Source organism: Saccopteryx bilineata, chromosome 1 (genome assembly GCF_036850765.1).
Source record: "Saccopteryx bilineata isolate mSacBil1 chromosome 1, mSacBil1_pri_phased_curated, whole genome shotgun sequence".
Lineage (NCBI taxonomy): Eukaryota > Metazoa > Chordata > Mammalia > Chiroptera > Emballonuridae > Saccopteryx > Saccopteryx bilineata.
In genome coordinates this window covers 394,604,933-394,632,592 of record NC_089490.1, presented here as the reverse complement: position 1 = coordinate 394,632,592, position 27,660 = coordinate 394,604,933, and the positions used below count along the sequence as shown (strand labels likewise).

The 27,660-nt window shown below is 46.8% G+C and overlaps 1 protein-coding gene across 2 annotated transcripts; it reads right to left on the bottom strand.

Moving 5' to 3' along the window:
- Window positions 1-8,691: 8,691 nt before the first annotated feature.
- On the bottom strand, window positions 8,692-24,455 carry LOC136320872 (membrane-spanning 4-domains subfamily A member 8-like). 2 transcript variants are annotated; one of them, XM_066254011.1, is made up of 7 exons: window positions 24,304-24,455; window positions 19,963-20,200; window positions 17,557-17,706; window positions 12,632-12,691; window positions 11,517-11,645; window positions 9,321-9,434; window positions 8,692-9,151 (listed from the first exon to the last, which is right to left on the bottom strand). In XM_066254011.1, the coding sequence occupies exons 2-7, from the start codon at window positions 20,185-20,187 to the stop codon at window positions 9,089-9,091; spliced, it is 741 nt and encodes a 246-aa protein (XP_066110108.1). In that variant the 5' UTR covers window positions 20,188-20,200; window positions 24,304-24,455; the 3' UTR covers window positions 8,692-9,088. The 2 variants fall into 2 exon arrangements, with proteins under 2 accessions (XP_066110108.1, XP_066110109.1); XM_066254012.1 differs by having other exon boundaries at window positions 19,963-20,197; window positions 24,304-24,450.
- Between the last annotated feature and the right edge of the window lie 3,205 nt (window positions 24,456-27,660).

Below are 27,660 nucleotides of genomic sequence, written 5' to 3'. Positions count from 1 at the left end.
TGTGTGTGTACATGCAGGGAGTGCTATTATTTCAGGGGCACATGCACAGAGAATTTGTGCACTGTTTCCAGATTCAGAATCTCACCAAAATAGCCCCCGAGGCCTCTGCTCAGAGTCAGGAAGATGGCACAGGCCTGCGGGCTGAGGACGGCATGGGAGGTGGCCGGAAATGGCTGGGGCCCACTCTCAGCTAAGCCGGGGGTAGGGCAGCGTGGCAGGCTGATGGGAACTGTCCCTAGTTCTCCCGGCTTCATGTGTCCACACCTCTTGCAGAGGAGCTGAAGTCTGTTTTCCCAAACTCTTGAATCTGGGCTGCCTCTGCCAATAGAACATGGCAGAGGGGCCATGTGCCAGTGTTGACCTGAGGCTTCAGAAAGCCTTGCCTACTTCCGCCCTCCTTTCTTCCAGACCTTCTTGACTATGAAGATGTGTCGTGTCCCCTAATCTCTCTTAACAATCCTTGCTCTCTCCATCTACAAGTGGGCCATGCAGTTCCAATGGGAGAATCAGGGTGGAATTAGAAAGGGGGAGGCTGAGAGCTCAGGGGCCTTGCTAGCATTCTTGAAGCTTCTCCCCAAAGGAAGCCCCTTCCTCTGCCACTGGAGGGGCTGGCAGGCAGTTGGGCTGGGGCAGGTTTGGGGCTTGCTGGGAAGCCCCCTCAAAGGCAAGGAATGTAACAAGTGCTTGCCCCTTTAAAGGCTGCCATGGTCATAACATCACTTCCTGAAAGCTTGGCTCCCAGCCTTCCACCTGTGATCATATTCTTCACAGCTGGGACTTGTTTATGTTCAAGGTGTTGGCCCAGGGGTAGGTTTTCCTGTCACTACTGTACAGGAGGCACACCTGGGTTGTCTGTGTTAACTCCTAGGGCAGACCAGTCAGGAAGGGGAGGCTGAGAACAGACTCTAGGTGAAGGGTTGGAGATCTGTGGGGTGAGAAGGTGTGGGATCAGATGGGGTGGTAAGAGGCAACAATAAAGAAGTAGATGAATGGGGATTCCAAGATGGCTGCAGAGTTGATGGAAGCTATTATACTCACTTGCTCCAGGCAACAGACCAGATTTGCAGCTAAATTAGAACAATCAACCTGAATAACCAACTGAAGGTAGCTGAATTGAAGGATTGTAACCAAGGACTTACAGAAGAAGCCACACAGAGACTGCGATAAAGGGAGGAGATGCGGAAAGGACTGCCCCCCCCCCTGCAGTGACTGAGAGGCTGGAGGGAAAACTCAGGTGCAAAACTCCCAACCCCCCAGCAGTGTGGGGTCTTATTCTCACATTGGGATCCCCAACCCAGAGCAACAGAGATGGGAGGAAGAGCCTGCATAGCATCTGGTGGTGAAAGTCAGTGGAGATTCAGTCTTCCTGGGAGAGCATGGAGTCCGCTAGAGGACCCAGATACCGTCTTCCCGTGGCTGAGTTCTCCCCCTGTTACAGCACGAACTGTGGAGTGCACCGCATGGTTATCCAGCTACTGGTGACGCAGCTTTGCCCGGCTCGGGTTCTGCTCGGGTTCTGCTCGGGACCTCTCGGGCACTCTTTTTCCAGAGAAGCTCTTGCTGGAGACTCAGCGGTGATTAAACTGTGTAGCTTTGGGAAGGGAGCCACTCTTTCCCAACTTGATGCACAGCCTGCACTCCACCCCTGCCACCTGTTGACTCCCTGGGCCTGCCCTTCCACTCTCTGTGGCCCTGCCTGCGAAGTTCAGTCTTGTGAGGAGAGCCAAGTGTGGCGCAGCGCTAAGACTTTTGGGGAGCATCTCCTGGGGAGACTTCTGTCCAGGAATCAGATGGGTGGGTGCTGAGTTGTGTGGTGATCTGAGTGTGGGAGTGCACTCCTGTCTCCCCTGCAAACTCAACCTGCTCTGTTCCCCAAGGGGAAGATCATCTGACCTGCCTTTCTGGCAGCCAGCAGCCCCACCCTCCTGGACTCAGCCTGGTGGGGTGATCGGGAGCTGCTCGGAGCTGGGACCCTTGGTTCATGTCTTTTCTGTAAACTATAGTCCGGGAAGGGAAGAGGGGCCAGCTCCCCTTCTACAAGCTTGCCAGGGCCACCCCTAGTGGGAGACTGGATCTGCCCTCCCAGTGGCCCCACCTTGATGAGCTCGGTCCCACAGGGGAAAGGGAGTGGGCTAGGAGCTGGGACATTCAGACTGTGTCTCCCTTGGGGGCTATTGTCTGGGACTGGGATGAAGGCTTGGGCAGCACCACACCCGATCGGAGACTCTTGATCTGTCCTCCCGAGCCCCAGTGGCTCTGCGCTGCTAAGCTTGCTCTGAAAGAGGGGATGGCTGACTGCCTCCAACCTGAACCTGCAGTGTGCTCTTCCTGGGGGAGCTAGAATTGGAGGCTCTGGCAGAGACTGAGTGGTATAGCTCTGCAGTAGGGTCTACTTCTCACTGAGTGCCTGACCAAGTGGCCCCCAAGTATGGGCCCCACTAGCCCCATTGTCCCCACCCCAGTTGCCTCACCCAGTGAGCTTGAGACTTGTGGAAGGGTCTGTGGGTCTTGGCCAGCTTGGGCTTACTCGACTGTCTTTCTTTGGAAGGCTCTGGAGGAAAAACAGGCAACCTCAGGGGATCTGTATCTGAACCCTTCCAGAACCAACACAACCGATGGTGGACTTCAGATCACATCAGAGCTTGACGCAACTAGCCACGTAAGTGACACACCCAAAGGACAATTCCAGTAGGCACTAGACCCTATTAAGAACAACTTTGCCTCAGAGGGCAGCCCCCGTACAGTGACTCATACATGGTGATCAAGATTTATCCTTATAGCCTGAAGGGTTAACTCCACCCATGAAAGGGCCAACGGCATTCAAGAATCAACTACATGCCTGACTGGGCAGTGGCCAAGTGGATAAGGCGTTGGACTGGGATGTGGAAGACCCAGGTTCAAGACCCTGAGGTTGCCAGCTTGAGCACAGGCTCATCCGGTTTGGGCAAAAAGCTTACCAGCTTGGACCCAAGGTCGCTGGCTCGAGCAAGGGGTTACTCGGTCTGCTGAAGGCTCACAGTCAAGGCACATATGAGAAAGCAATCAATGAACAACTAAGGTGTCGCAATGAAAAACTGATGATTGATGCTTCTCATCTCTCTCCATTCCTGTCTGTCTGTCCCTATCTGTCCCTCTCTCTGACTGTCTCTCTGTCTCTGTAAAAAAAAAAAAAAAAAAAAAAAAGAATCAACTACAACAGTACAACAGGAGGGTGCACATAATCCACAAGAAACATTCCTGGAGCACTGAGCTCTGGTGATCTGGAAGATGGGACCACAGAGCCCAACAAGACACCTACTTCATAGGTGTTTTGGGGATTTTATAAATCCCCAAAATTTATATGGAACGACAGAAGACCTTGAATAGCCTCAGCAATCCTGAGAAAGGACAAAGTTGGAGGTATACTATCTTATATCAAACCATACTACAAGGCCAGAGTAACTGAAACAGCATGGTATTGGCGCAAGAACAGGCATATAAATCAATAGAACAGAATAGAGAGCAATGAAATCATAACAAGTTTGTGAGTCATATTCAATGGGCAAACTCTAGAAGCATTTCCCTGAAGATCATGAACAAGACAGGGATGTCTGCTTTCACCATGCTTATTCAATGTAGCGCTGGGAGTCCTGCTCACAGCAATCAGAAAAGAAGAACAAAAAGTCATCCAAATTAGAAAGGAAGTAAAACTGTTATTATTTGCAGATGACATGGTATTGTACATAGAAAACCCTAAAAGTTTCATGAAAAACTACGAGATCTAGCCTGACGTGTGGTGGTGCAGTGGCTAAAGTGTCAACCTGGAACGCTGAGGTCACTGATTTGAAACCCTGGGTGTGCCTGGTCAAGGCACGTACAACAAGCCACTATGAAGCAGCTACAGCAAGTCACTAGAAGTTGATGCTTCCTGCTCTTCCTCCTCCTTTCTCTCTCTACTCTCTCTAAAATCTAATCAATGAACCTTAAAAATAACTATGAGACCTAATAAATAAATATGGCAATGTAGCAGGATATAAAATTAATATTCAGAAATTGGTGGCATTTTTATACATCAGTAATGAACTATCAGAAAGAATAGTTAAGAAAACAATCCCATGGATGGACCTTAAGAACATTATACTGAGTGAAATAACTAAATCATAAAAAGCTAAGAACTATGATTTCACACATAGGTGGGATATAAAACAGAGACTCATGGACATAGATAAAAATGAAGTGGTTACCAGGCGGAGGCGGTGGGGGAAGGGAGGAAAGAGGGACAAAAATATACAGTAACGAGAAATGACTTGACTTTGGGTGATGGATATACAACATAATCAACTGTTTATGTGCTGTGGAAATGTTTGCCTGAGACCTGTGTACTCTGATTGATCAATGTCATCCTGTTAGATTTAATTTTCTAAATAAAATTTAAAAAAAATTTTTTAAAAAGAGAACAATCCCATTTATAAGCAACAGCAAGAAAATAACTAGGAATAAGTTTAACCAAGGAAATAGAAAACCTATATTCAGAAAATTATAAGATACTGAAAAAAGAAATTAAGAAAGATACAAATAAGTGGAAGCATATCCATGTTCATGGATAGGAAAAATTAGCAAAACTAAAATGTTCATATTACCCAAAGCAATCTACATAGTCAATGCAATTCCCATTAAAATACCAATGACATATCTCACAGATTTAAAACAAAAATCCCCAAAATTTATATGGAACGACAAAAGACCTTGAATAGCCTCAGCAATCCTGAGAAAGAACAAAGTTGGAGGTATACTATCTTATATCAAACCATACTACAAGGCCAGAGTAATTGAAACAGCAGGGTATTGGCACAAGAACAGGCATATAAATCAATAGAACAGAATAGAGAGCAATGAAATAAACCCATGCCTTTATGGTCAATTAGTATTTGACAAAGGAGGCAAGAATATACAATGGGCTAAAGACAGTCTCTTCAAAAAATAGTATTAGGAATATTGGACAGATACATGCAAAAAAGTGAAACTAGACCACCAACTAACACCACACACAAAAATAAACTCCAAATGAATTAAAGTCTTAAATATAAGGTCTACCGGAAAGTTCTGTCTGTTTTTGGAATAAAACAAAATACAAATTTTTTTTACCGTCAATAAACTTTATTAAATAATATATTTCCACACCAATCTTATCTTCTGAATATGGTCCGAAATGGTTTGCTGAGCTGAATTAAGCCTTTCTGTGATCTCCAATGTTGTCAGAAAAGGATCTTGCTCCAACATGGTCTTAACAACATCGTCATCGATCAAAGATGGTCGCCCAGAACGTGGGTCGCCCAGAAAGATTGAAATCACCTGTTTTGAATTTTTCGAACCATCTTCTGCATGTCCTATCAGAAACTGTACCTTCACCAAACACTTTTAATAAATTTCTACATGCTTCTGTAGCATTTCTTCCTTGTTGAAATTTGTATACAATACAGTGGCGTAAATGAACTTTATCAGTAGCCATGGGTACACTATCGCTTCACACATAAGACTTACGTGAATCAACTTTGTTTTAGTTAATTTGCTACGTCAGTATGTATACATTAAGTGATAAAAATAGAGAGGCACACATGCGTCAAATAAACATGTGCTTACGTGTCGAAACTTGTGATAGGAACGGACAGAACTTTCCGGTAGATCTTATATAAGTTGTAAAACCATAAAAATTTTAGAATAAAAGATAGGCAGTAAAATTTCAGGTATTTCTTATAGCAACATTTTTTCTGATATATCTCCTTGGGCAAGGGAAACAAAAGAGATAATAAACAAATGGGACTACATCAAATGAAAAAGCTTTTGCAAAGCAAAATAAACGATCACCAAAATAAAAAAGAAACCCAATGAATGGGAGCACATAATTGCCAGTGATACATCTGATAAGGGGTTAATTTCCAAGACAATATAAAGAACTTTTACAACTCAACGCCAAGTAGACAACTCAATTAAAAAATGGCCAAAGCACCTGAATGGGCAACTTCCCCAAAGAGGACATACAGATGGCCAACAGACATATAAAAAATTTCTCAATGTTACTAATCATCAGAGAGATGCCAATTGAAATGTCAAAAGGGCTATCATCAATAAATCAACAAACAACAAGTGCTGGCGAGGACATAGAGAAAAGTGAAGCCTCACGCACTGTTGGGAGGAATGCAGATTGGTATAACCACGGTAGAAAACAGTATGGAGTTACCTCAGAAAATTAAAAATGGAACTGCCTGGGACCCAACAATCTCCCTTCTGGGAATATATCCCAGGAAACCCAAAACACTCTTTTGAAAGAACATATGCACCCCTATGCTCACGGCTTTGTTATTTACAGCAGCCAAGATCTGGAAACAGCCAAAGTGCCCATCAGTAGATGAATGGATAAAAAAAACTGTGGTACATTTACCCAGTGGGATGCTGCTTGGCCCAAACAGAAAGAAATCTTACCTTTTGTGACTGCATGGATGGACCTGGAGATTATTATGCTAAGTGAAACAAGCTAGTCAGAAAAAGACAAATGGCATGCAATCTCACTTATACACGGAATCTAACAAGAAAAATAAACTGATGAACAAAATAGAGACAGAGACATGGTTACATGGAACAGACGCACAGCTGTCAGAGGGGAGGGGTTTAGAGGGCTGGGTGAAAGACATGAAGGGATTAAGCAAAAAGCATATGTTTATGGGCCCTGGCCGGTTGGCTCAGTGGTAGAGCATTAGTCCAGTCTGTGGAAGTCCCGGGTTCAATTCCTGGCCAGGGCACATGGGAGAAGCACCCATCTGCTTCTCCACCCTTCCCTCTCTCCTTCCTCTCTGTCTCTGTCTTTCCCTCCTGCAGCCAAGGCTCCATTGGAGCAAAGTTGGCCCAGGCACTGAGGATGGCTCCATGGCCTCTACCTCAGGTGTTTGAATGGCTCTGGTTGCAACGGAGCAACAACCCAGATGGGCCAAGTATCACCCCCTGATGGCCATGGAGGGTGGATCCTGGTTGAGCGCATGCAGGAGTCTGTCTGTCTGCCTCTCCACTTCTCACTTAAGAAAAATATATTAAAAAAAAAAGCATATGTTTATGAAACATAGACACAGACAGCGTTGTGATGACAGCCAGAAGGAAAGGGGGTGGAGTGGCTGGAGGTGGGCAATGGGGACATGGGGACAGAAAGTGACTTTGCTTCTGGTGGAGGGTGCATGGTAAGGTATGGAGATGGTATTTCGTTGAATTGTACAACTTGAAATCTATATGAAAAAAGATGGAAAGAAGATGGAAAGAAGATCAGACTCACTCTGGTCATCCAGCTCTTCAAAAAAGGTCCAAAGAAGCCAGCGGCTTTTGGGGACCCCAATGTACTAACATGGAAGCTTATAAAACAGGTGCAGGGCTGAATAAACCCATTACAGGCTCCATTTTCCATTTTCATTGTCTGTGATTTCCTGAGAAAACCCACTGGAGGCCTTGGCACCGAGCCGTTCCTGACCAGCTGGTGAGCAACCAAAGGCTCCCTGGTCAGAGATGAAGCAGGTGCAGAAGGAACCGACTCTGAACAGCTAGCCCTTTGTGGGAAACCTCTTAGGCAACATCAGAGCCTAAATATATTTACAAGAGTAAAGCCATGCTCTGTATTTAGTAACAACAACAACCTCCCCCATAGCAGTTATTGCCCGGCTTCTGCAGCAAAGGAAAATTTGATGCCAATCTGACTTTAAGGATTGTTGCGATAATCTGTTGGCGTGTAACATTTTGGAAGTCTATTGGCCATCATAGATAATGATATTTGAATGTGTGTAAAGCTAAGAGTTATAGACGTAGCAGTTTCTCTTTGAATTAGTCCTTAGCCTTTTGTAGATGAAGATATACTAGACACACAACTTTGGAAAATATCTTAAGAAAATGTTTGTTCTTGAGTATTAATAGCCGTGGTGACAAAAGTATATAAAAAAACTGATTACCCTGGCCGGTTGGCTCAGTGGTAGAGTGTCAACCTGGCGTGCAGAGGTCCCGGGTTCGATTCCCGGCCAGGGCACACAGGAGAAGTGCCCATCTGCTTCTCCACCCTTCCCCCTCTCCTTCCTCTCTGTTTCTCTCTTCCCCTCCCTCAGCCGAGGCTCCATTGGAGCAAAGATGGCCCGGGCACTGGGGATGGCTCCTTGGCCTCTGCCCCAGGCGCTAGAGTGGCTCTGGTCGCGGCAGAGCGATGCCCCGGAGGGGCAGAGCATCGCCCCCTGGTGGGCAGAGCTTCGCCCCTGGTGGGCGTGCCAGGTGGATCCCGTTTGGGAGCATGCGGGAGTCTGTCTGACTGTCTCTCCCCGTTTCCAGCTTCAGAGAAATACAAAAAAACCCCCCAAAAAACCCAAAAACTGATTATATTAGTGAATGACTCACTTTCTTCAAAGGTCTTGCCAACACTCTGATTTCTTATTGTACTAAAACAACAACAACAACAACAACAACAGCAACAAAATGTCGCTCTCTTCTTTAATGCCTGAAAGATGGCTTGTTTTCTGCTGTCCCCAACACTGCCATTGTAAATTGTTTCCCTCTGCTCTCGCTGCACACCCTCACATTCTGCCTTGCTTGCGTGCTTTTCTCTCTTGCGAGGCAGAAATGCCTTGAAGTCACTGACTTTGTGTGTTTACCCATGATTACCGCCCTCTTGACATGAATAGTGTCTTGAACATATCAAATTCTCAGTGCATGTTTTTATTCAATGAGTGAATGATAAAAGAATGAAGCTCGGCTGTCTAGACATTTGTTCCCCTGAATCCTAACTCCACGCAGGTAAACACATGACTACATGCACACGACGTCCCCGAGGTGGCTGCCCGAAGGAGGACCTTCTGGCTAAAATCTCACCTCCTTTTCCCTAGGGGACCAGCACGGGTTAGAAGGGCGACGAGAACAGAGTCCAGGGTGCACGCAGTTGGAGCGGCACTTTCCTTAGCTTGTCAGGGCAGGGAGAGGCTGAGTTTCTGACGTCCAGAAAGGCGAGGTCTTCTTTTGGTTCCAGGGAAAGATGTTTCTGGAACCTTTGGCTTATTGGGACCCCTGGAACTTCTGGAATGAGTTGGTGGTGAGTTTAGTAGTGTGGGTTAGCCATTGTATTTGTCACAAAGACATTTGGGTAGACCACCACGGGCCCCTGAAAAAAACAAGCACAGTTGGTGCACTGTGAGGACCAGGCATGCCCAGCGGCTTTAGACGTTCCCGGACTCCCCCGTCCCCGGGCAGGAAGGGGGAGCCCCAAGACCCCTCCTGTCCCCACCCACTTTGGGGCATCACTCCATCCACCGGGGAGCTTCCAGACTCACGTTGTTGTGTGAATGGCCAACCAGTTGGCAGCCAAAGTGGGCAGACGTGCAGGTAATGCAGAACTGCAGGAGGCTGAAGACGAGCAGCACGGCAGAAGTAGCCAAACCAGGGGACTGCAGCGAGAATGAACAGGGAGGTCAGAGTGCTGCTCCGGGGCCCGAGGTCTGGCTGGCGGTGTGGCTCTACGTGGGCCACGGCTGGGGCTAGGAGAAAGTCCCCTAACCTTGTCTCAGCCTTGTGGAGAAAATATGTCACCAGCTTTCTGTGAGGATCGAGCTTTTTAAAGAGAATTATTTTAACACTTTCTCCAGGTGTTCCTTAAGGAGAAGAGCAGTCATTGTTTAGGAAACACCTTGCTATCCTGGTTCAGGAACGAGGGAGGAGACTTAGGATGGGGCCTGCCAGCAGAGAGACAGCGGGACAGTGAGACTGCTCTGTGTAGGAAGTGAACTGAAATTTGGGAGCACGGACAAGCCACAGAGAGGAACGTGAGAGGACAGAGAGGAGAAAGGCGGGACTGAACGATATGGCGGAGGTGGAGCCTGCAGGGAAGGCATCCTGGGAGAAAGGAAGACTTGACGAAACAGGAATCAGTCATGGGTCGTGGCCTGGGCCCTGATGTAAACCTCTATCATCCCTCTCAGCCTTGAGAGAAAGTCAGCTACTGAAACAACCCTCCTGGCCAGTGACCTTGCCATTTGGTGCAGAGAAACAACTGGGGCTGTCTTTATCTTGGGAAAAGGATCCCAATTTCACTAATTAGCAATAGCAGATTTCATCTGAAAGCCAGGAGACATCTGAGTCCTTCTGTTGCTCTTCTCTAAGAATACCCAGAGAATGGGTCTCCCACTATATCTGGGCAGAGAGCTTGGGTAGAGTCCCCTTTATTCATAAAGGGACAAGAAATGAATGATCCCAATATCCATCTGGATTCTAATAGGAGATAATAGAAGTGAAAGTGCATAACACACGATCGGTACCAAACCGATATTTGAAGCAGCAAGGGTGATTGTTCGCTGCTCAGGGAATCCTCCCTTTCAGAGGGAAGGGAAGGAATCGCTCCTCAGCACTTTCCTTCCCTTCCCTCTCAATTGAGCAAGCATTTATTAACCCCGTGTTTGGTATCAGGGGCTAAGAAAGCATCCTGAGGAGCACAACCCAGTGAAGGAGGCTGGTATAGATGTAGATAATTATCTTTCACATCAGCCATGGTGCGAGGTATAATGCAGCCAAACAGAGTGGCTGGGGACACTGAGGAAGCCAGAAATTCATTCTCAGTAGATGATTCAGAGATCCGGGGTGGGCCAGGGTGTGCAGGCGCAGGGAAAGGCAGGATCATGTCTTAGGGAAGGAGTCACAGAAACTTTACAAATGATGCTGGTCCTTGTCAGATTTATTTTTTACAATACATTTTTTTTTCCTAAATAAAATCTTTTATGGGAGAAGCGTTAGGGGTGGGTGACAAAGGTAAAGATATTAAGAAGTATAAACTGGTAGTTATAAAAATAGTCACATGGAGGTAAATTAAAAGCATAGGAAAATTTTTTAATGATTTAAATTATTTTTAAAGAAATGATTACATATGTAATGATGTTTTGGGTCTATTGTGTTAAATAAATATTATTATTTCATTTGTTACTTTTTCATTTTTCTAATGTGGTGACTAGAAATTGTAAAGTCACGTCCATGGCTTCCATTATATTTCTCTAGGAAATAACATGAAATGGCTCATTGATTACACATTTTCTATGGCCCCTTTCACATAGGGTGGAATAGTTGCAACAGAGACCAGATGGCCTGCAAAGCCTTAGTCACTCTCTGATTCTTTCCAGAAAACTGTTGCTGACCCCTTTGTCCACAGTAACAGGCAGGAAGGTGAGCATGTGAGTATTGGTGCAGGTTGGTGTGTACTGGCGTATTATATGCATAACTGCATTTAATTCTCCCAACAGCGCCAAAAGCTAAGTATTGTTTTATGAAGACAGACAGTAAGACTAAGAAAAGTCACAAGTCTAGGAAAACACAACATTAGAGCTACAGGTCAAGGACTTAAACTCTAATTCGATTCAGACAGCACCTCTGTTTTTCCTATAGAGCTTGGTGAAGAAGCTTATTGGTCAGGCTGTTCCAATGATATTCTAAATTACATAGGTAAGTTGGAACCCAGAGGAATTTTGGGCAAGAGGGATACTCACCCTAACCCAGTAAAAATAGTCGTTGAAGTAGTAATATGGGCTGTTGATACACAGATCAGTGATGAGGACTGCGATTCCAACCAGAGAACAGACTGCACTGAAGATATTCATGCCCACGCTGCTTTGAAGCTGAAGAAGACACCGAGGGTCAGGGTGGTAAAGGAAAATGATTGTAGCTGGAATGAGCAGGGACTTAAAAAGAACTTCTTAATAATGAGGTGTTCTGTGTAAAAAAAGATTTGGGGCTAAGCTAACTTCAAAAAGCCCTGGTTGAACAAAGTTAAATAGGTGTTTTGTGCAAGATTTCGTAGAGCCCTCAACAAGGATTATGGATTTTTCGGAAAGGAGTCTACTAAACAAAGATTTTCCCTCCCAGTTTACCTAAATTTCTTTATAAAGTGTCTCATGGGACAAATGTCCCCAAAAATAACGTTTGTGGAACACTCGACCATTTATCCCATGGGAGATAGGCAGGAGACTTGGCCCCGTGTGTTGAGATGGAACAGGCTCTGATGCTCCACGACTCTGGGCTTTGTGCAGAAAGGCATTGAGTTTCCCTACGGAAACTGTCAATAGCTCTGATCTGGGTGGGAGCTGGCCATCCTGGGGTCCCTTGTATAGCTAACCTGCCTGTGAGAGAAACAAATGTTCTTCCCCAGTCCATTGCTAGGGGACCACAAAGCCTTGTCCATGCCGATTCGCAGACCTTGGCTGGCAGGATTCCTTAGGGAAGCTGCTGCCCTGGCCCCTGGATCCCCTGTGGAGGTGTCTGGAGATCGGCTCTGTGTGCTGCTCTGCTGGGAGTGGGGGCTGTGCTTCCGGTAGCTTTTCCTCTCTGTCTGTCCACACCTTGATGCCTCAACAAGAGTGGCTGTGTTGCCCTTCCTCCCCCCGACTCTTCTGGACTCTTTCCTCCTTGTGACTCAGGCCAGGTTCATGTGGCCAGGTTCACGTGGTCCTGTGTGGGAGCAGGACTGCGCATGCGTGTCGGTGCCCTGGGTCCAGTTATGGGTAGGTGCAAGGACGAGGGAGGATCGTGTGTGAACGCCTTTGCTCCCTCGTGTGCCTCTCCTGGAGGGCCCAGCTGGGAGGGCCTGTCTCAGGACGCAACTCACCAGGCAGAAAGAGTTTGGCTGCTGCTCCGCTGACACTGAGAGGCACCCTGAAATGATGAACTGGCACAGAGGGGACAGAGGTTAGAAAGAAGTCAGAGGTCAGGTCCCCACGTTCAGGCTTCTGTGGTCCGGTCACACATGTGTTCTCTCACACAGGCTAGGTTCCTCCAGTCCAACAAGGGGAAAAGAATGAATGAATGAATGAGACACTTTGCACCACATGGCAAGGAATTGAGGTGAGATAATATAAATTATTGTGTTGGGATCCAGCAGACCTATTTTTTTTTAAACTAAACTCTTTTTTTTTTTTTTTTTCTGAAGCTGGAAACGGGGAGAGACAGTCAGACAGACTCCCGCATGCGCCCGACCGGGATCCACCCGGCACGCCCACCAGGGGCGATGCTCTGCCCACCAGGGGGCGATGCTCTGCCCCTCCGGGGCGTCGCTCTGCCGTGACCAGAGCCACTCTAGTGCCTGAGGCAGAGGCCAAGGAGCCATCCCCAGTGCCCGGGCCATCTTTGCTCCAATGGAGCCTTGGCTGCGGGAGGGGAAGAGAGAGACAGAGAGGAAGGGGGGGGGTGGAGAAGCAAATGGGCGCTTCTCCTATGTGCCCTGGCCGGGAATCGAACCCGCACCCCCCCCCCCCCCCCCCCCCCCCCCCCGCACGCCAGGCCGATGCTCTACCGCTGAGCCAACCGGTCCGGGCTTTTTAAAAAAATTTTTATTAATTTTTAGAGAGGAGAGAGAATGAGAGAGAGAGAGAGAAGGGGGAGGGAGGAGCATCAACTCCCATATGTGCCCTGACCAGGCAAGCCCAGTGTTTTGAACTGGCGACCTCAGCGTTCCAGGTCGACGCTTTATCCACTGCGCCACCACAGGTTAGGCCCCAGCAGACCTAGTTTTAAATTCTATCTTGCAAGTCATGTGATCTTGGTAAGTCATTAATTCTGCTAAGTTTATTTTTCCTCATCTAATAAATGGAAAAGCTATATGTCTTCCTAAGTGTGATTGTCACGAGATGTTTGCGTCTTGCATCTGGCATTTGGTACAGCTTCTGTACATAGTCGACACTCGATAAAGCCCCTTTCTTCCTTGCCTTTTATTTTCCCCATGCACATCTCTTGATCTCCCGATATGACTCAGTCAGGCACGGTGCTCTGGATGGGTCAGGGAAGGGGCTCCTCACCTTTGCACTGCTTTTAGTTATCAGCACAACATCAGCCTTGCCTGTGAACACTTTGGTGAGTACCTTTTCGTTACTCAGAAGAATGTGCAATTTCTATGGTGCTGAGCATCAAATATGAGGACAGTGGGGTGAATTGTGTGCATTTCTTTCTTTCTTTCTTTAATTTTATTTTTTTACAGAGACAGAGAGAGAGTCAGAGAGAGGGATAGACAGACAGGAACGGAGAGATGAGAAGCATCAATCATTAGTTTTTCGTTGCGCATTGCGACACCTTAGTTGTTCATTGATTGCTTTCTCATATGTGCCTTGACCACAGGCCATCATCAGACTAGGTAACCCCTTGCTCGAGCCAGCAACCTTGGGTCCAAGCTGGTGAGCTTTTGCTCAAACCAGATGAACTTGCGCTCAAGCTGGCGACCTCGGGGTCTCGAACCTGGGTCCTCGGCATCCCAGTCCGACACTCTATCCACTGCACCAGCGCCTGGTCAGGCCTGTGTCCATTTATTTCACCATTGAGGTTCTGCGGCAGAGTGGCTGACGGGATCCCTGCTGTCAGGGAGTGTCTGTGAGGGCATCAGTCATGGTCTAATGGAGGCTTTGCTGAGCCTTACATGAGGTTTTTTTTAACCTTGCTTTACTTAACTGGCCCAGCAAACACTATTGTCATTCCATTTCATAAAGGGGTGTACTGAGGGTTAGAGATTTTAAATAACCCATTCAAGACCATCTAGCAACTAGCAGAACCAGATATCCAATTCAGGTAGTTGACTCCGGATCCTGTGTTCTTAACCTTTACCCTACACTCCTCCTTACTTAGGCTTGGAAATGAGCATTTACAGAGAAACTGTGCCTTCAAAGGGGAAAGCCATATTCTTGTAAGTGGAAAAATAATCTCAGTCGTATGTCCTTTGCCTATAGAGACCAGATGAGAAGGGAGAAAAAAACCAGGTTGGTCTTCTGGTGTCCTTGCTGGACACTCTGAGGTGCCTAGGGAGATTCCCCCCGGTTTGGAGGAGGACATTGGTGATCTTTGGGAAAGAGAAAGACAGTTCTGCAGCCAGGAAGGCAACAAAGAGCCCAACGTCTGCATAAAGAGGGAAGAGGGGTGTCATCAAGGCTGATGCTACCTGGGCAGCCTGGTAGAAGGGGAGAAGCCAGCAAGACGTCTGAGGTGTCAGGGGAACCACCGGGCACATAGGAATGTGTAAGAGAATCTAATACTCGATAGGAACTCTTTTGTAGCTGTGGTGTTAGTCTTCTCTATTGCCTCAAACCCACTAAAGTCTGTTATACACACACAGGTGCCTGGGGCTGAACAAAGGAGTAAGGGCCGAGTTCCAAGTCTGGGTCTGTGCAGAACAGAGAGAAGACCTTGGCCTCAGAGGAGAGACATGAATAGGAACAAGAGGGAGCAGGTACTCAGGAAAAAATGTTCCCAAGAACGTAAGCCCTGACTTTTGTGCATGAGGGTAGAGGATAAGTCTAGGCTATTTTATTTAAATCTCCTAAGACAGGGTGAGTTGGCAGGTGTCCAGGTTACTCTGGAGTTTTGCTATTGTGAGGAAAGTTGCACAGAGTCACAGATAGGTGTGTGAGTCGAGAGATAGACTGTGTTACAGCAGGGAGAAAGAGGAGATGGGTGGTGGGAGGGAAGAGGAGAATTATTAAAGTGTGTGTGTGTGTGTGTGTGTGTGTGTGTGTGTGTGTAGGAGGGAGATCTCTAAGGAAAATGCTAAGGAAACATAAAGACAACACATTGGAGAAGAGAAAGGACCTGTGCTTCTTAACCAGTTAAAGGGTTGCAGGTCACCCTGAGATTGTGATGAATACTATGGGCTATTCCAGACAAAAATGTAAACATCTAATATGCCAACAATTTTTCCAAAAGGGGGACTCTGAGCCCATCTATGTACTCCATGTGTAGACCCCACTGTTTAATGACCATTCTATGGCTGGGAAGCCACTCCTAGCCACTGGCCTTGAACAACACTTGAGCGCTATTTCCAATCCAATGTTTTAGACATTGGTGATTCAGAACAGGTGCCAGGAAAAGGTTTCCTTACCGCTTAGGTAAGCTATTTAGAAAAGGTACCTGCTCAGCCCTGGCCAGTTGGCTCAGCGGTAGAGCGTTGGCCCGGCGTGTGGAAGTCCTGGAATCCATTCCTGGCCAGGGCACACAGGAGAAGCACCCATCTGCTTCTCCACCCTTCCCCCTCTCTTTCCTCTCTATCATCTCTCTTTCCTTCTCACAGCCAAGGCTCCATTGGAGCAAAGTGGCCCGGGCGCTGAGGATGGCTCCATGGCCTCCACCTCAGTTGCTAGAATGGCTCCGGCTGCAATGGTGTAATGGCCCCAGATGGGCAGAGCATTGCCCCCTGGTGGGCATGCCAGGTGGATACCAGTCGGGCACATGTGGGAGTCTGTCTGACTGCCTCCCTGCTTCTAACTTTGGAAAATTACAAAAAAAAAAAAAAAAAAAAAAAAAGGTACCTGCTCTACCTCAGTGGTGCCTTACAGGGCTGTTACTTGGTATTTTGAGCTGAATAGTGTCCCTCAGAATTCAATTTTTGAAGTCCTAGCCCCCAGTACCTTGGAATATGACTTTATAGATGGCTCCAGACTCATGATGATTGAACGTATGTTTTTGACTTTACAATGGTATAAAAACAATATGCATTCAATAGAAAGTGTAGTATGGATTTTGAATTTTGACCTTTTCCTTTGCTGGTGATATGCGGTAAGATACTCTCGCATGAGGCTAGGCAGCAGCATCCTGCCCAGCTCCGATCAGCCACACCTCCCTGTCAGCCATGTCATCACATAGGCAATCAACCCATAAGCTACCATGTCGTATTTAAAAAATTTTTTTAATTAATTATTTTTTTTTAGTGAGAGGAGGGGAGATAGAGAGACAGATTTCTACATGTGCCTCAACCGAGATCCACCCAAAAAACCCAGTCTGGGACCAATGCAAGAATCAGCTAAGATATACTCAGCACTTGAGGGTGGCGCTTGGATGAGTTGATCTATACTCAGCGCCTGGGGACCATACTTGAAGCTATCGAGCCACTGGCTGCAGGGGGAAGAGAGAGAAGGGGGAGAGAGAGGGGAAGAGAAGCAGATGATCACTTCTAATGTGTGCTCTGAACAGGAATCGAACCCAGGACCCAGGCTGATGCACCATCCACTGAGCTAATCAACCAGGGCCTACAGTGTAGTATTTAATGGGCTTTTATTTAGGGTATTTTCAATTTCCAATGGCTTTGTTGAGCTGTAACCTTGTCATCAGTTGAGGAGCATCTGTATGTGAAGACAGGGTCTTTAAACAGGTGATTAAGATTAAATAAGGTCATATGGCTAGATTCTAACCCAATATGACTGGTGTTCTTATAAGAAGAGATATTTTAATATAGGCACAAAGACACAAAAAGGAGGACAACCATCTACAAGCCAAGGAAGGAGGCCTCAGAAGAACCAACCCTGCTGACACCTGGGTCTTGGACGTCCAGCCTCCAGGACGGTGAGAAAATAAACGTCTGCTCTTTAGCCCCTCAGTCTGTATTTGTTGTGGCTGCCCAAGCAGACCCAGGTTCCTGGTGAGCGAGGCCCAAGGTGGGTTCAGAGCCCACATGCTCTCTTGGCTGGAAAACTTCTGCAGCAAAACGTCCACCTCGACAAGGTGGCTTCAAGTGAGTGACACTTTCTGGAAGTCACTTGCGGGGTGACTCACATGACTTACCATGATGCCGCCCCAGAAAGGATAGCCTCCGTAGAACGAGACCGCTGTGTAGGACCCGGCTGGGGCCCCTGGGTAGGGCCCGGCCACAACGACCGTGGCTAGGACGCCTCCGAGGCTGATGTGTATCAGGCCGAGTATGATCTGAATGGCCTGTCAGGGGAACCACAGGGAGAGACCGGCGTTTCTGAGGCTGAGTCCTGCCCCCACCTCCCTCGTGCCTCTTTTATACTTTAATAAACATTTTGTTTTCTTGGTCTAAAGCAGGGGTCTCAAACTCGCGGCCCGCCGAACAATTTTGTGCGGCCCACAGACTAATCCACGAAGTTCAAAATATTTTGGATAAAATTAAGTAAGCCTAGGGGCCTACTTGTATTTTTCATTTCTCTAGCATCCTAGCTAGATATTAGCGTAGTTAACAGCAGTTGTGATGCGAACTACAGTTTCTGGTCGTTTTGTGACACTGAGTAAACTGCATGTATGATTGTGCTTGTTGTACTGATTTTTTTTTGTTTTCAACTGCAGTGAGAAAAGTGTTGCGTAACAGTTGCCTTTTGTAGACCTAGTGCGGCCCGCTGAACGGCTGTGATCTTGCTCTGCAGCCCACATGCTGAGTTGAGTTTGAGACCCCTGGTCTAAAAAGTAATTTGGAAACTATAAAAATGAAATGTAAACTATAATTCCCCCCCCCCACACACACACACATAGAAAATAACCAGGCACATATTGGCATATACCTTTCCATGACTGTTTTCAAATATATACACCAATAATACAAAATGGCTCTACATAGTTAACTTAATATTCCCTTATGAACATGTCCCCATGGTCTTAAGTGTTCTTTAAACATTTGCTTTTTAAGGGTTGCCCAGATCCATTGTGTGGACTAGTTGGAACTGCGATCTTGGGCAGGTAAGATTCCTTCTATGTTTACATATTATAAACAACACTGTGAGGAACATCTTTGTAGACAAGTCTCTGTGTTCATCTGTTATTTCTTTGGGATATAGTTTTGGGTTGAGCCGTGTCTGCCTCTCTCCCATTAAATTAATACATTGACGTTCTAGGCCCCAGTGCCTCAGATTAGACTTCCTTTGGACATAGGGTTGCTGCAGATGTAATTAGACTGTTTGACATATCGTGGAATAGGGTGGCCCTAGTGCTATGTGACTACTGTCCTTTTAAAGGGGTGCCATGTGAAGAGACACCCATGCACACAGGAGAATGCCATGATGGGAGAGATGCTGCCATAAGCCAAGGACCTACCAGAAGCTCAGAGACTGGCCTGGAACAGATCCTTCCCTAAAGTCCCAGAGGCAGCACGGCCCCATGGTTACTTTGATTACAAACTTCTGGTCCTCAGAACTGTGCGACAATAAATTTTTGTTGTTTTACACCAACCATATTCATAGTATTTTGTGATGGCAGTTATAAAAAGTTAATACATATTTTTGCCCAAGTGAGATATGTACATCCACATATATGTATATGTACTACAAACATGAAGTGAATGCAAATATATTATTTCCTTAAATTTGCACAAATGATAGCATATTATATGTAATGTCTGCCCCTGATTTTCTTCCCGATTAATTGTATAGGTTGGGAGTATGTTCACAAGGAGCTTTCCTTTTATATATAGCTCCACAGTGTTTTCTTCTCTGGATGTCACTGATTTAACCAGTACTATGTTGATGGGTACTTTGGTTGTCCCCATTCCTTCCCTGTCACAAACAGTGCTGCAGTAAGTAGCCTCATCTATGTCATATGTATCGTGTGCACAGTCATGTCTGCCAGACAGAGTCTCGGAAATGGAATTACTGAGCATTTTTCAGTTGGCAGCTACCGATCAACCTCCATGTAGGCTCTAGCGACGGACATTCCCAGGAGCAGTCTGTGGGCGTGGAACTGGGATTTGAACCCGGGTAGCCTGGATCAGAAGCCATGGTGTCATCATTCAGCTGTGCAATGAAGTGGGCCTCCCCTTGTCCTACCCAGGGCTCCTGTTAGGGGGGATCACAGTGAGCTCTTACTTTGCTCCCATTGTGCAAGGAATGCATTCAGGCACGTGGGTTTGGGCTCCCCCTTGTGGCTCGCTGCCCCGGCCTTCTTCCGGAGGCTGCACGGGTCAACATGGATTCTGGCAGTAGGACCAAGGCTCCAATTTACTGCCTGTTGCTTTTCTTTCTCTTTCCTAAAATGCCTAAGTTAGCAAATACAAGGCCCCCTACGAAGGGGAGGCCCGGTGGTGCTGCACAGCTGAACTTCCTGATAGACCTGAGTTAGGCAAGGCTGGGGGCGGAGGGCGTCAGCCTCACTTACTGGATTGGAGATTCTGTATTTCCAAACTCCTGCCTGCCCTGACTGCAGCCACGGGGCCCCTGGTCTGCAATGTGAAATCTCACTTACCCCTAAGACTTTGCCTTCTGTCAAGGTTCTCTGGGCAGGTGGTGAATACACGGGTGGTGGCTGCCCCACCTGCCCATTGAACCTTAGATTGTAGTCAGGAACTGGCTGGACTTGCTGATGGTTGAATGGATACTGAGGCACCTGAGACATGATCCCCGAGACCTCAGGTCTCTTGTGATGTACGACCGGAAACACAGGATTGTCCACGGAGCCCACCGAGGTCATCGAACACACGCTGCTAAAAAATAAATGCAATAGAGTCATCCCTCTCATGTGCACTGGTGTGCACATTGAAAGAGGACTTTTGCTTTCATTACCTGGTTTGGAGCATCTCAGCCCCTTTGCGTTCATTAATTCTGTGTTGGAGATGGCAGTTAGCTGTTAGAGGCACTAACACAGTCAGTGCCCTCCGAACGTGTCTGCTCGATCCTCACACCTGCCCAGTTTTGCAGTGGAGAAAACTAAGGCCCAAAGAGGATAAGCCCTACGCTGGGGCAGGGCTTGTCCTTCTCATATTTGTGTCTCTCATCGTGCTAAGCATGGTGCTTTGCATATAGCGGCACTGCAGACTTTCAGAGCTGGTCGGTCTCTTGGAGAACATGCTGTCCAATTCTCCAAACTAAAAACAGAAATTCAGGCCGGGTGTGTGGATGCAAATTCTTCTGGGTCCCAGTCATATCGACATTAGTTAAGTGGAGGTCATTATCCCCCAGGGAAGCCTGTTGCTGGGCAGAGTCTACTTATTGGGTAGACTCTGTTGCTCAGTTTTCTAGGCCACTTGTGAATTCTGGTTTGGTTTAAAAACTTTTCTTTCTTTCTTTCTTTCTTTCTTTCTTTCTTTCTTTCTTTCTCTCTCTCTCTCTCTCTCTCTCTCTCTCTCTCTCTTTCTTTTTTTCTCTTTTCTCCTTCCTTCCTTCCTTCCTTCCTTCCTTCCTTCCTTCCTTCCTTCCTTCCTCCCTCCCTCCCTCCCTCCCTCCCTCTCTTCCTTCCTTCCTTTCTCTCTTTCTTTCTTTCTTTCTTTCTTTCTTTCTTTCTTTCTTTCTTTCTTCCTTTCTTTCCCTCCCTCCCTCCCTCCCTCCCTCCCTCCCTTTCCTTTCTTCTTTTCTTGAGTCACAATGTAAGTTAAATTTACTTTGCTTATCCACTGCACATTTCATTTGGGTAGACAACTCTTATGTTTCGTGCATGAAATTTAGAGAAAAATCTTAGGTGAATTGCAGTAACATACCTAGAAGCTACTTGTAAATAAAACTGAAGTGAATATAATGATTCACAGAACCCCTTTTCAGAAGCACAACAAAAACATATTTGCAGACAGGATGGTACAGTAAATCCTCAGAAATGCGATAGACGGTGGCCACTCTGGTGACCGGACATGCTGGTAGGGCTCTCAGCGGTGACAACATTCTAAATGACAACGTGCAGACCTGACTCTCCCTTCTGAGGTGCAAGACCATCGCGTTCTATGAGGCATTTTATCAGGCGGGATTTATAATCTATCTCCCTGTTCTTCAGATACTACTTACACTTTCTCCTGAATACCATAAACCTATGGCCACATATTTACTGAAATACTTATCCTCATGGATGTGTCCTCGATAAGGTTCCATGGTCCTAAACCACAGTGACAATACTTTATTAGTTATAATGATCCCAGCTACCGCTGAGTATCTGGTTATCATGTCATTTTAACTATAGTTTGTTTATAAGCTGCTCTCACAGGTCTTTTTTTTTCTGGTTTCATATAATTTTATTTTTATAATAAGAGTCATTCACTGACACATAAATACATATTCTTAAACCTCTTGAGGACATCCCAGACAAATAAAGTCACGAATAGAAAAGTGACTTCACTTAGGGGGCCCTAAGTGAAGACGTGTGGGTCATCGGGGATAAGAACTCAGAATTCACACTGCTTAGCACTTAGGTTGGTGCTTCTTTGAACCACTGCAAGTCACTAACTTTCTTATTGGCAAGTGATGGTAACCCTGATATTTCTAAGGACCCTCAATACTATCATCTATCTATCTATCTATCTATCTATCTATCTATCTATCTATCTATCTACTTACTTACCTACCTATCTATCTAATCAGTCACTTACATATCAACTAATGATCTATCATAACCAGGAGATACATGTAGTTTTTAGTATGGAGCCAGCATTCATAATGGGGAAACAGTATTCCTTTGTTGACCTGGGAAATACTTCTTAAAAACTTTAAAAACCTATCCGTTGTGGGCCCTGGCTGGTTGGCTCAGTGGTAGAGCATCGGCCTGGCATGCAGGAGTCTCAGGTTCGATTCCTGGCCAGGGCACACAGGAGAAGCGCCCATCTGCTTCTCCACCCCTCCCCCTCTCCTTCCTCTCTGTCTCTCTCTTCCCCTCCCACAGCGATGCCGGGGCGCTGGGGATGGCTCCTTGGCCTCTGCCCCAGGTGCTAGAGTGGCTCTGGTCGCAACAGAGTGACGCCCCGGAGGGGCAGAGCATCGCCCCCTGGTGGGCACAGCGTCGCCCCTGGTGGGCGTGCTGGGTGGATCCCGGTCGGGCGCATGCGGGAGTCTGTCTGACTGTCTCTCCCCGTTTCCAGCTTCAGAAAAATAATAAAAAAAACAACCCCCCCCATCCGTTGTGTACACACACACACACACACACACACACACACACACACACACACTTGCATACACCCTCTATATAGTCAGGCAGGAAGTGAGAATTATTTCCATGTTACATCATCCAGGAACCCTCTGGACACCATCAAGCGCCATATTGAGGTTTCCACGCAGCAATTTTTCAAGCTGGGGTCATATTGCTTTATTCCCAGAGGGTCTCACACCCTGCAGGCATTCGTGGGTTGGGGTGATGAATGGAGGCAAAGACCCAGACAGGGTCCCTAAGTAGAAGACTTTCATCTGTGCAGAAGCGGAAGCAGACGGTCTCCTCATCTCCTGGCTCCCCCACCTCCCTCACAGCCTCACAGGAAATACACAGCAACGTTGTCCTTGTAAGATTCTATTTCCCAAGAATTACCAACATCGCATGCTGGCCAGCCGAATGGAACCTGCAATATGTTGGCATAAAGAATCTGAAAAATCATCAGATATTTCTCACTTGCAACATTGTTTCCTCCCTAGTTAGTCCCAGTACTAGGACTCAACAAAACTAGAGGGTGCTCAGACTGTGGCAGGGACTTTAGATTGAGTCAGAGGCTGCTTCCTCCTGGGGCTCAGCTCAGGTGGGATGGCTAATATTAAGTGCCTACGGGGTATCCAGCACCGTCCTCAGCTGTCTGCATTTCTGTAGGCCTGAGCCCCTGGGACACATCACCACTGGACCAGCCTCATTTTCTTGGAGTGTAAAAATCATTTTGTTTTAGAATCTATATAGATAGCATCTTGCTAACACAGCTCGTTGATGACCTGAGAGGCTAGAACATGAGGAATGTGTCCAGATCTACAGTTTGTCAAGGAGCCAGATGCCATGGGACCAAAAGATCTTTTTTTTTGTTTGTTTTTTTACAGAGGCAGAGATAGACAGGGACAGACAGACAGGAACGGAGAGAGATGAGAAGCATCAATCATCAGTTTCTCGTTGCGTGTTGCGACTTCTTAGTTGTTCATTGATTGCTTTCTCACATGTGCCTTGACCGTGGGCCTTCAGCAGACTGAGTAACCCCTTGCTGGAGCCAGCGACCTTGGGTCTAAGCTGGTGAGCTCTTTGCTCAAGCCAGATGAGCCCATGCTCAAGCTGGTGACCTCGGGGTCTCGAACCTGGGTCCTTCCGCATCCCAGTCCGACGCTCTATCCACTGTGCCACCACCTGGTCAGGCCCAAAAGATCTTTACACACATATTCCCTGAGTTTTATAATTACTCCTTGAGGGAGACCACATACTATTCTCGTTTTGTAGATAATAAGGTAACTAAAAAAGAAAGAAGTTCCAGTATTTCCAATGCAGGGTCTTATGAAGCAGAGACTTTGAACAGTGTCTCTGGCTGCAAAGCGTACATGATTTTTCTTAAAGGATAGCACTTTGTATTACAAATCGTCATAAATTTATCAGTTTAAAAGATAATTTAATAAGGAGCTCATCTCTGTGTAGGTCAGAAGTCTGGCATGGCGTGACTGGGGTCCCTGATCAGGGTATCGCAAGGCTGAAGACAAAGTCTCTCACCAAGCTGAGTTCTTCTTTCACTTTTTGGGGGGCCGACGCCAAACAGCTAGTGCCATAAACCCTGCCATGGGTCTACCTGACAGCCAGAGTTACCATACGTCCCCTTTGGTGGAGAACATTGCAGCGTCCCTGGGTTTTCCGCAGAACCGTCCGACTGGGTGCACTCACCTGCTCGGTCAGCGTGCGGTCCCTCCTGCTCCTCTTCCCCAGCTTCCTTGTAGGCAACTGGGCTTTTCCCAAAAGAATAAACGCACCAGGTTCGGTTGGGTGACACTTTAGAAAGATCCAAAGTCCTTCTCTTAGGTGCAGCTGTCTAGAGTTCAGCTTCCCCACCCACATTATTTCCTGTAACTGACAAGGAAGCAGTTGTGCAAGTGAAAGAAAGGGCTGGGCTTGGTGAGGTGGGAGATACAGAAATGCATTTGGTCAGTATCTGTTCATGGGGAAACCCAAAATAAGACATCCACTGCTTTGGTTTTAGAAATAACCGTCCAGAGTAAGGGGATAGGAGAGCAAAGGCTGAAGTACGGATGGAGGCTGTGTATCTAGTTGAACTCTTGTCATTGTCCAGCAAACGATGCTCACGCCCCTTCTTTGTCATCTCCGCCAGCCTGAACCCTTCCAGCAGTGGGGGACTTGTTGCTACTCGAACTTCTCTTGTTAGAGAAAGATAATAAATAGACTATCGTCCCCTGTGTACCTAGAGACAACTGAGTATTCCTACAAGACACGCAATGCAATATACAGATAAAGTAGTGTAAGGTTGTGTACTTGAAATCTATGTAATTTTATTAACCAGTGTCACCCCAATAAGTTAAATTAAAAAAAAAGATTCAGTCTTTTTACATTGATCCTACCCATTCTAGGCAAGCTGACGGTTTATGCATACTTTTTTTTTTTTCTTTAAATAAGCTGGAAACAGGGAGAGATAGAGAGACTCCCGCATGCGCCCGACCGGGATCCACCCGGCACGCCCACCAGGGGCAACGCTCTGCCCACCAGGGGGCGATGCTCTGCCCCTCCAGGGCGTCGCTCTGCCGGGACCAGAGCCACTCTAGCACCTGGGGCAGAGGCCAAGGAGCCATCCCCAGCGCCCGGGCCATCTTTGCTCCAATGGAACCTCGGCTGCAGGAGGGGAAGAGAGAGACAGAGAAGAAGGAGGGGGTGGGGGGTGGAGAAGCAAATGGGCGCTTCTCCTATGTGCCCTGGCCGGGAATCGAACCCCGGCACGCCAGGCCGACGCTCTACCGCTGAGCCAACTGGCCAGGGCCAGTTTATGCATACTTTTGTGCGGTCTTGTATTGCTTGATATCCTGGAAGTAAAGAGAAGGCAGTCTTACCATGTTTAATTGAAAAAAGATTAGTGAAGGACTTATTGTATATACAGAAATGTGGGCAGTTTATGGCAACTAAAGGAGCTGTCGACAGACTTGGGAACCAATAATAGACAGAAGTTGTTCTCCTAAGACTTAAGAGACAAGGGGAATGAACCATGTTGCTCCAGCAGCAGGAGTGGTAGCCGAGGATTTAGTGGAGCTTAGGTCGTAGACAGAAAGCTCAGCGGCTGCCCAATCTGTGACCAGGAAAGGGAGGGTGAACTCTGACCTCTCTCTCCTCCTGGTGGTTTCACTGGCTGAACCACCAGAGTAACAAAACAGGGGTGTGTAGGTGACGCACTCCACATAGGCTAGGGTACAAGTTGGCTTCTGCTCCTGACAACTTTGGGATATTATTCTATCACTCGGGGTTTTCCTACATTCTGCCCACATTTTGGAGGAAGCCCCTGTGTTAAATGTCCCTCAGATTACCCCCATTTGAGTGTTCCAGCTCAGTCGTACCAGTGACCTGACTACTCTAAGAGCAGCACGTGGATCTGCTGGGAAGTGGAGACTGTTTCTCCCTTTGGTCTCCCCATCCTGCCCTAAATGGTGGCACCCAGGTCATCTCTGACTAGTATTTATTCAAAGGAGGAACTTGGAGGCTTACTCATGCAAATTAACACAGGGCTCCCAATAAATCTGTGACGACTTGTCCTCCTCTGGGAAGGCCTGGCTGGTAGGAAGCTCAGGGCCACTGGGTTAGTATGAGGTTTCTCTAATGAACTGATACATTTTTCTACTTTCTTTTAGGATAAAAAGGAGTGCATGTAATCTCCAACTGGCCATATACCGTATTTTTCACTCCATAAGATGCAATTTTTTCCCCTCCAAAAGTGGAGGGGAAGATACCTGTGCGTCTTATGGAGAGAAAAATACAGTATTTTATTAAATATTGTAACACACCATTTGTTTCAGAATATTTTTTTCCTTATTTTCCTCAAAACCCTAGGTGTGTCTTACAGTCAGGTGCGTCTTATGGAGCGAAAAATACGGTAATTAAAAACTTTTTATTTGTTAGAACAAGTTTTTATCCCTCTTGTGGAAGTCCTTGTTTTTCTTATGAGAGCCGGGCACGGGGCCTCTAATGAGGGTGCTGGGAGGTCAGTAGGGCCTGCGACCTTTTCCATTCTAACACCTGCCTTATATCTGCAGGACCCGCGTATTTCCCATGACAGGAACACTGAAGAGACCCAAGGGGTGCCGACATAATCTGTTTAAGTTGTGGGATCCTCACATTTGAATGCTTAGCTTCTGTCCCCAGATAAATGCAAGCGTTTCCAATTCTAATTCCTAGTCCTAAGAGTGAGATGGGTTCATGAAGGGTGGAGGAGGAAACATTTACTTCAGGAGGTTTTCTTTGAATTGAACTGATTATGGTCAGGTGCGTCTTATGGAGCGAAAAATACGGTAATTAAAAACTTTTTCTTTGTTAGAACAAGTTCTTTTCCCTCTGTGGAAGTCCTTGTTTTTTTTAATGAGAGCCGGGCATGGGCCTCCATGAGGGTGCTGGGAGGTCAGTAGGGCCTGTGAATTGCTTCACATCCTTGGAGGGTGTGAGGCAATGAAGGTATAAAGTGTCTCAGAGCAATGCAGCTCCATTTCCGTAGGTTTCAAGAAACTTGTTAGCCCTTGTATGCAAATATATGATAAAGGCAGTCAAAAACTTGAAAGAAGAAGAGATATTAAGAAATTATAGCCTGACCAGGCAATGGCGCAGTGGATAGAGCATCTGTCTGGATGCAGAAGACCCAGGTTCGAAACTGTGAGGTCCCCAGCTTGAGTGTGGGCTCATTAGCTTGAGCACGGGGGTTGATGGCTTGAGCCTGGGATCATAGACATGACTCCATGGTTGCTGGCTTGAGCCTCAAAATTGCTGGCTTGAAGCCCAAGGTCTCTGACTTGAGCCCAAGGTCACTGGCTTGAGCAAGGGGTCACTGGCTCAGTTGTAGCCCCCCAGGCAAGGCACATATGAGAAAGCAATCAATGAACAACTAAGGTGCCACAATGAAGAATTCATGCTTCTCATCTCTCTCTCTTCCTGTCTGTCTGTCCCTCTCTTTGCCTATCTCTCTGTCTCACAAAAGGAAAAAGAAAGAAAGAAATTATATGCGAAAATGTCTAGGCTCTGTAGTCACTGCTTACAGAA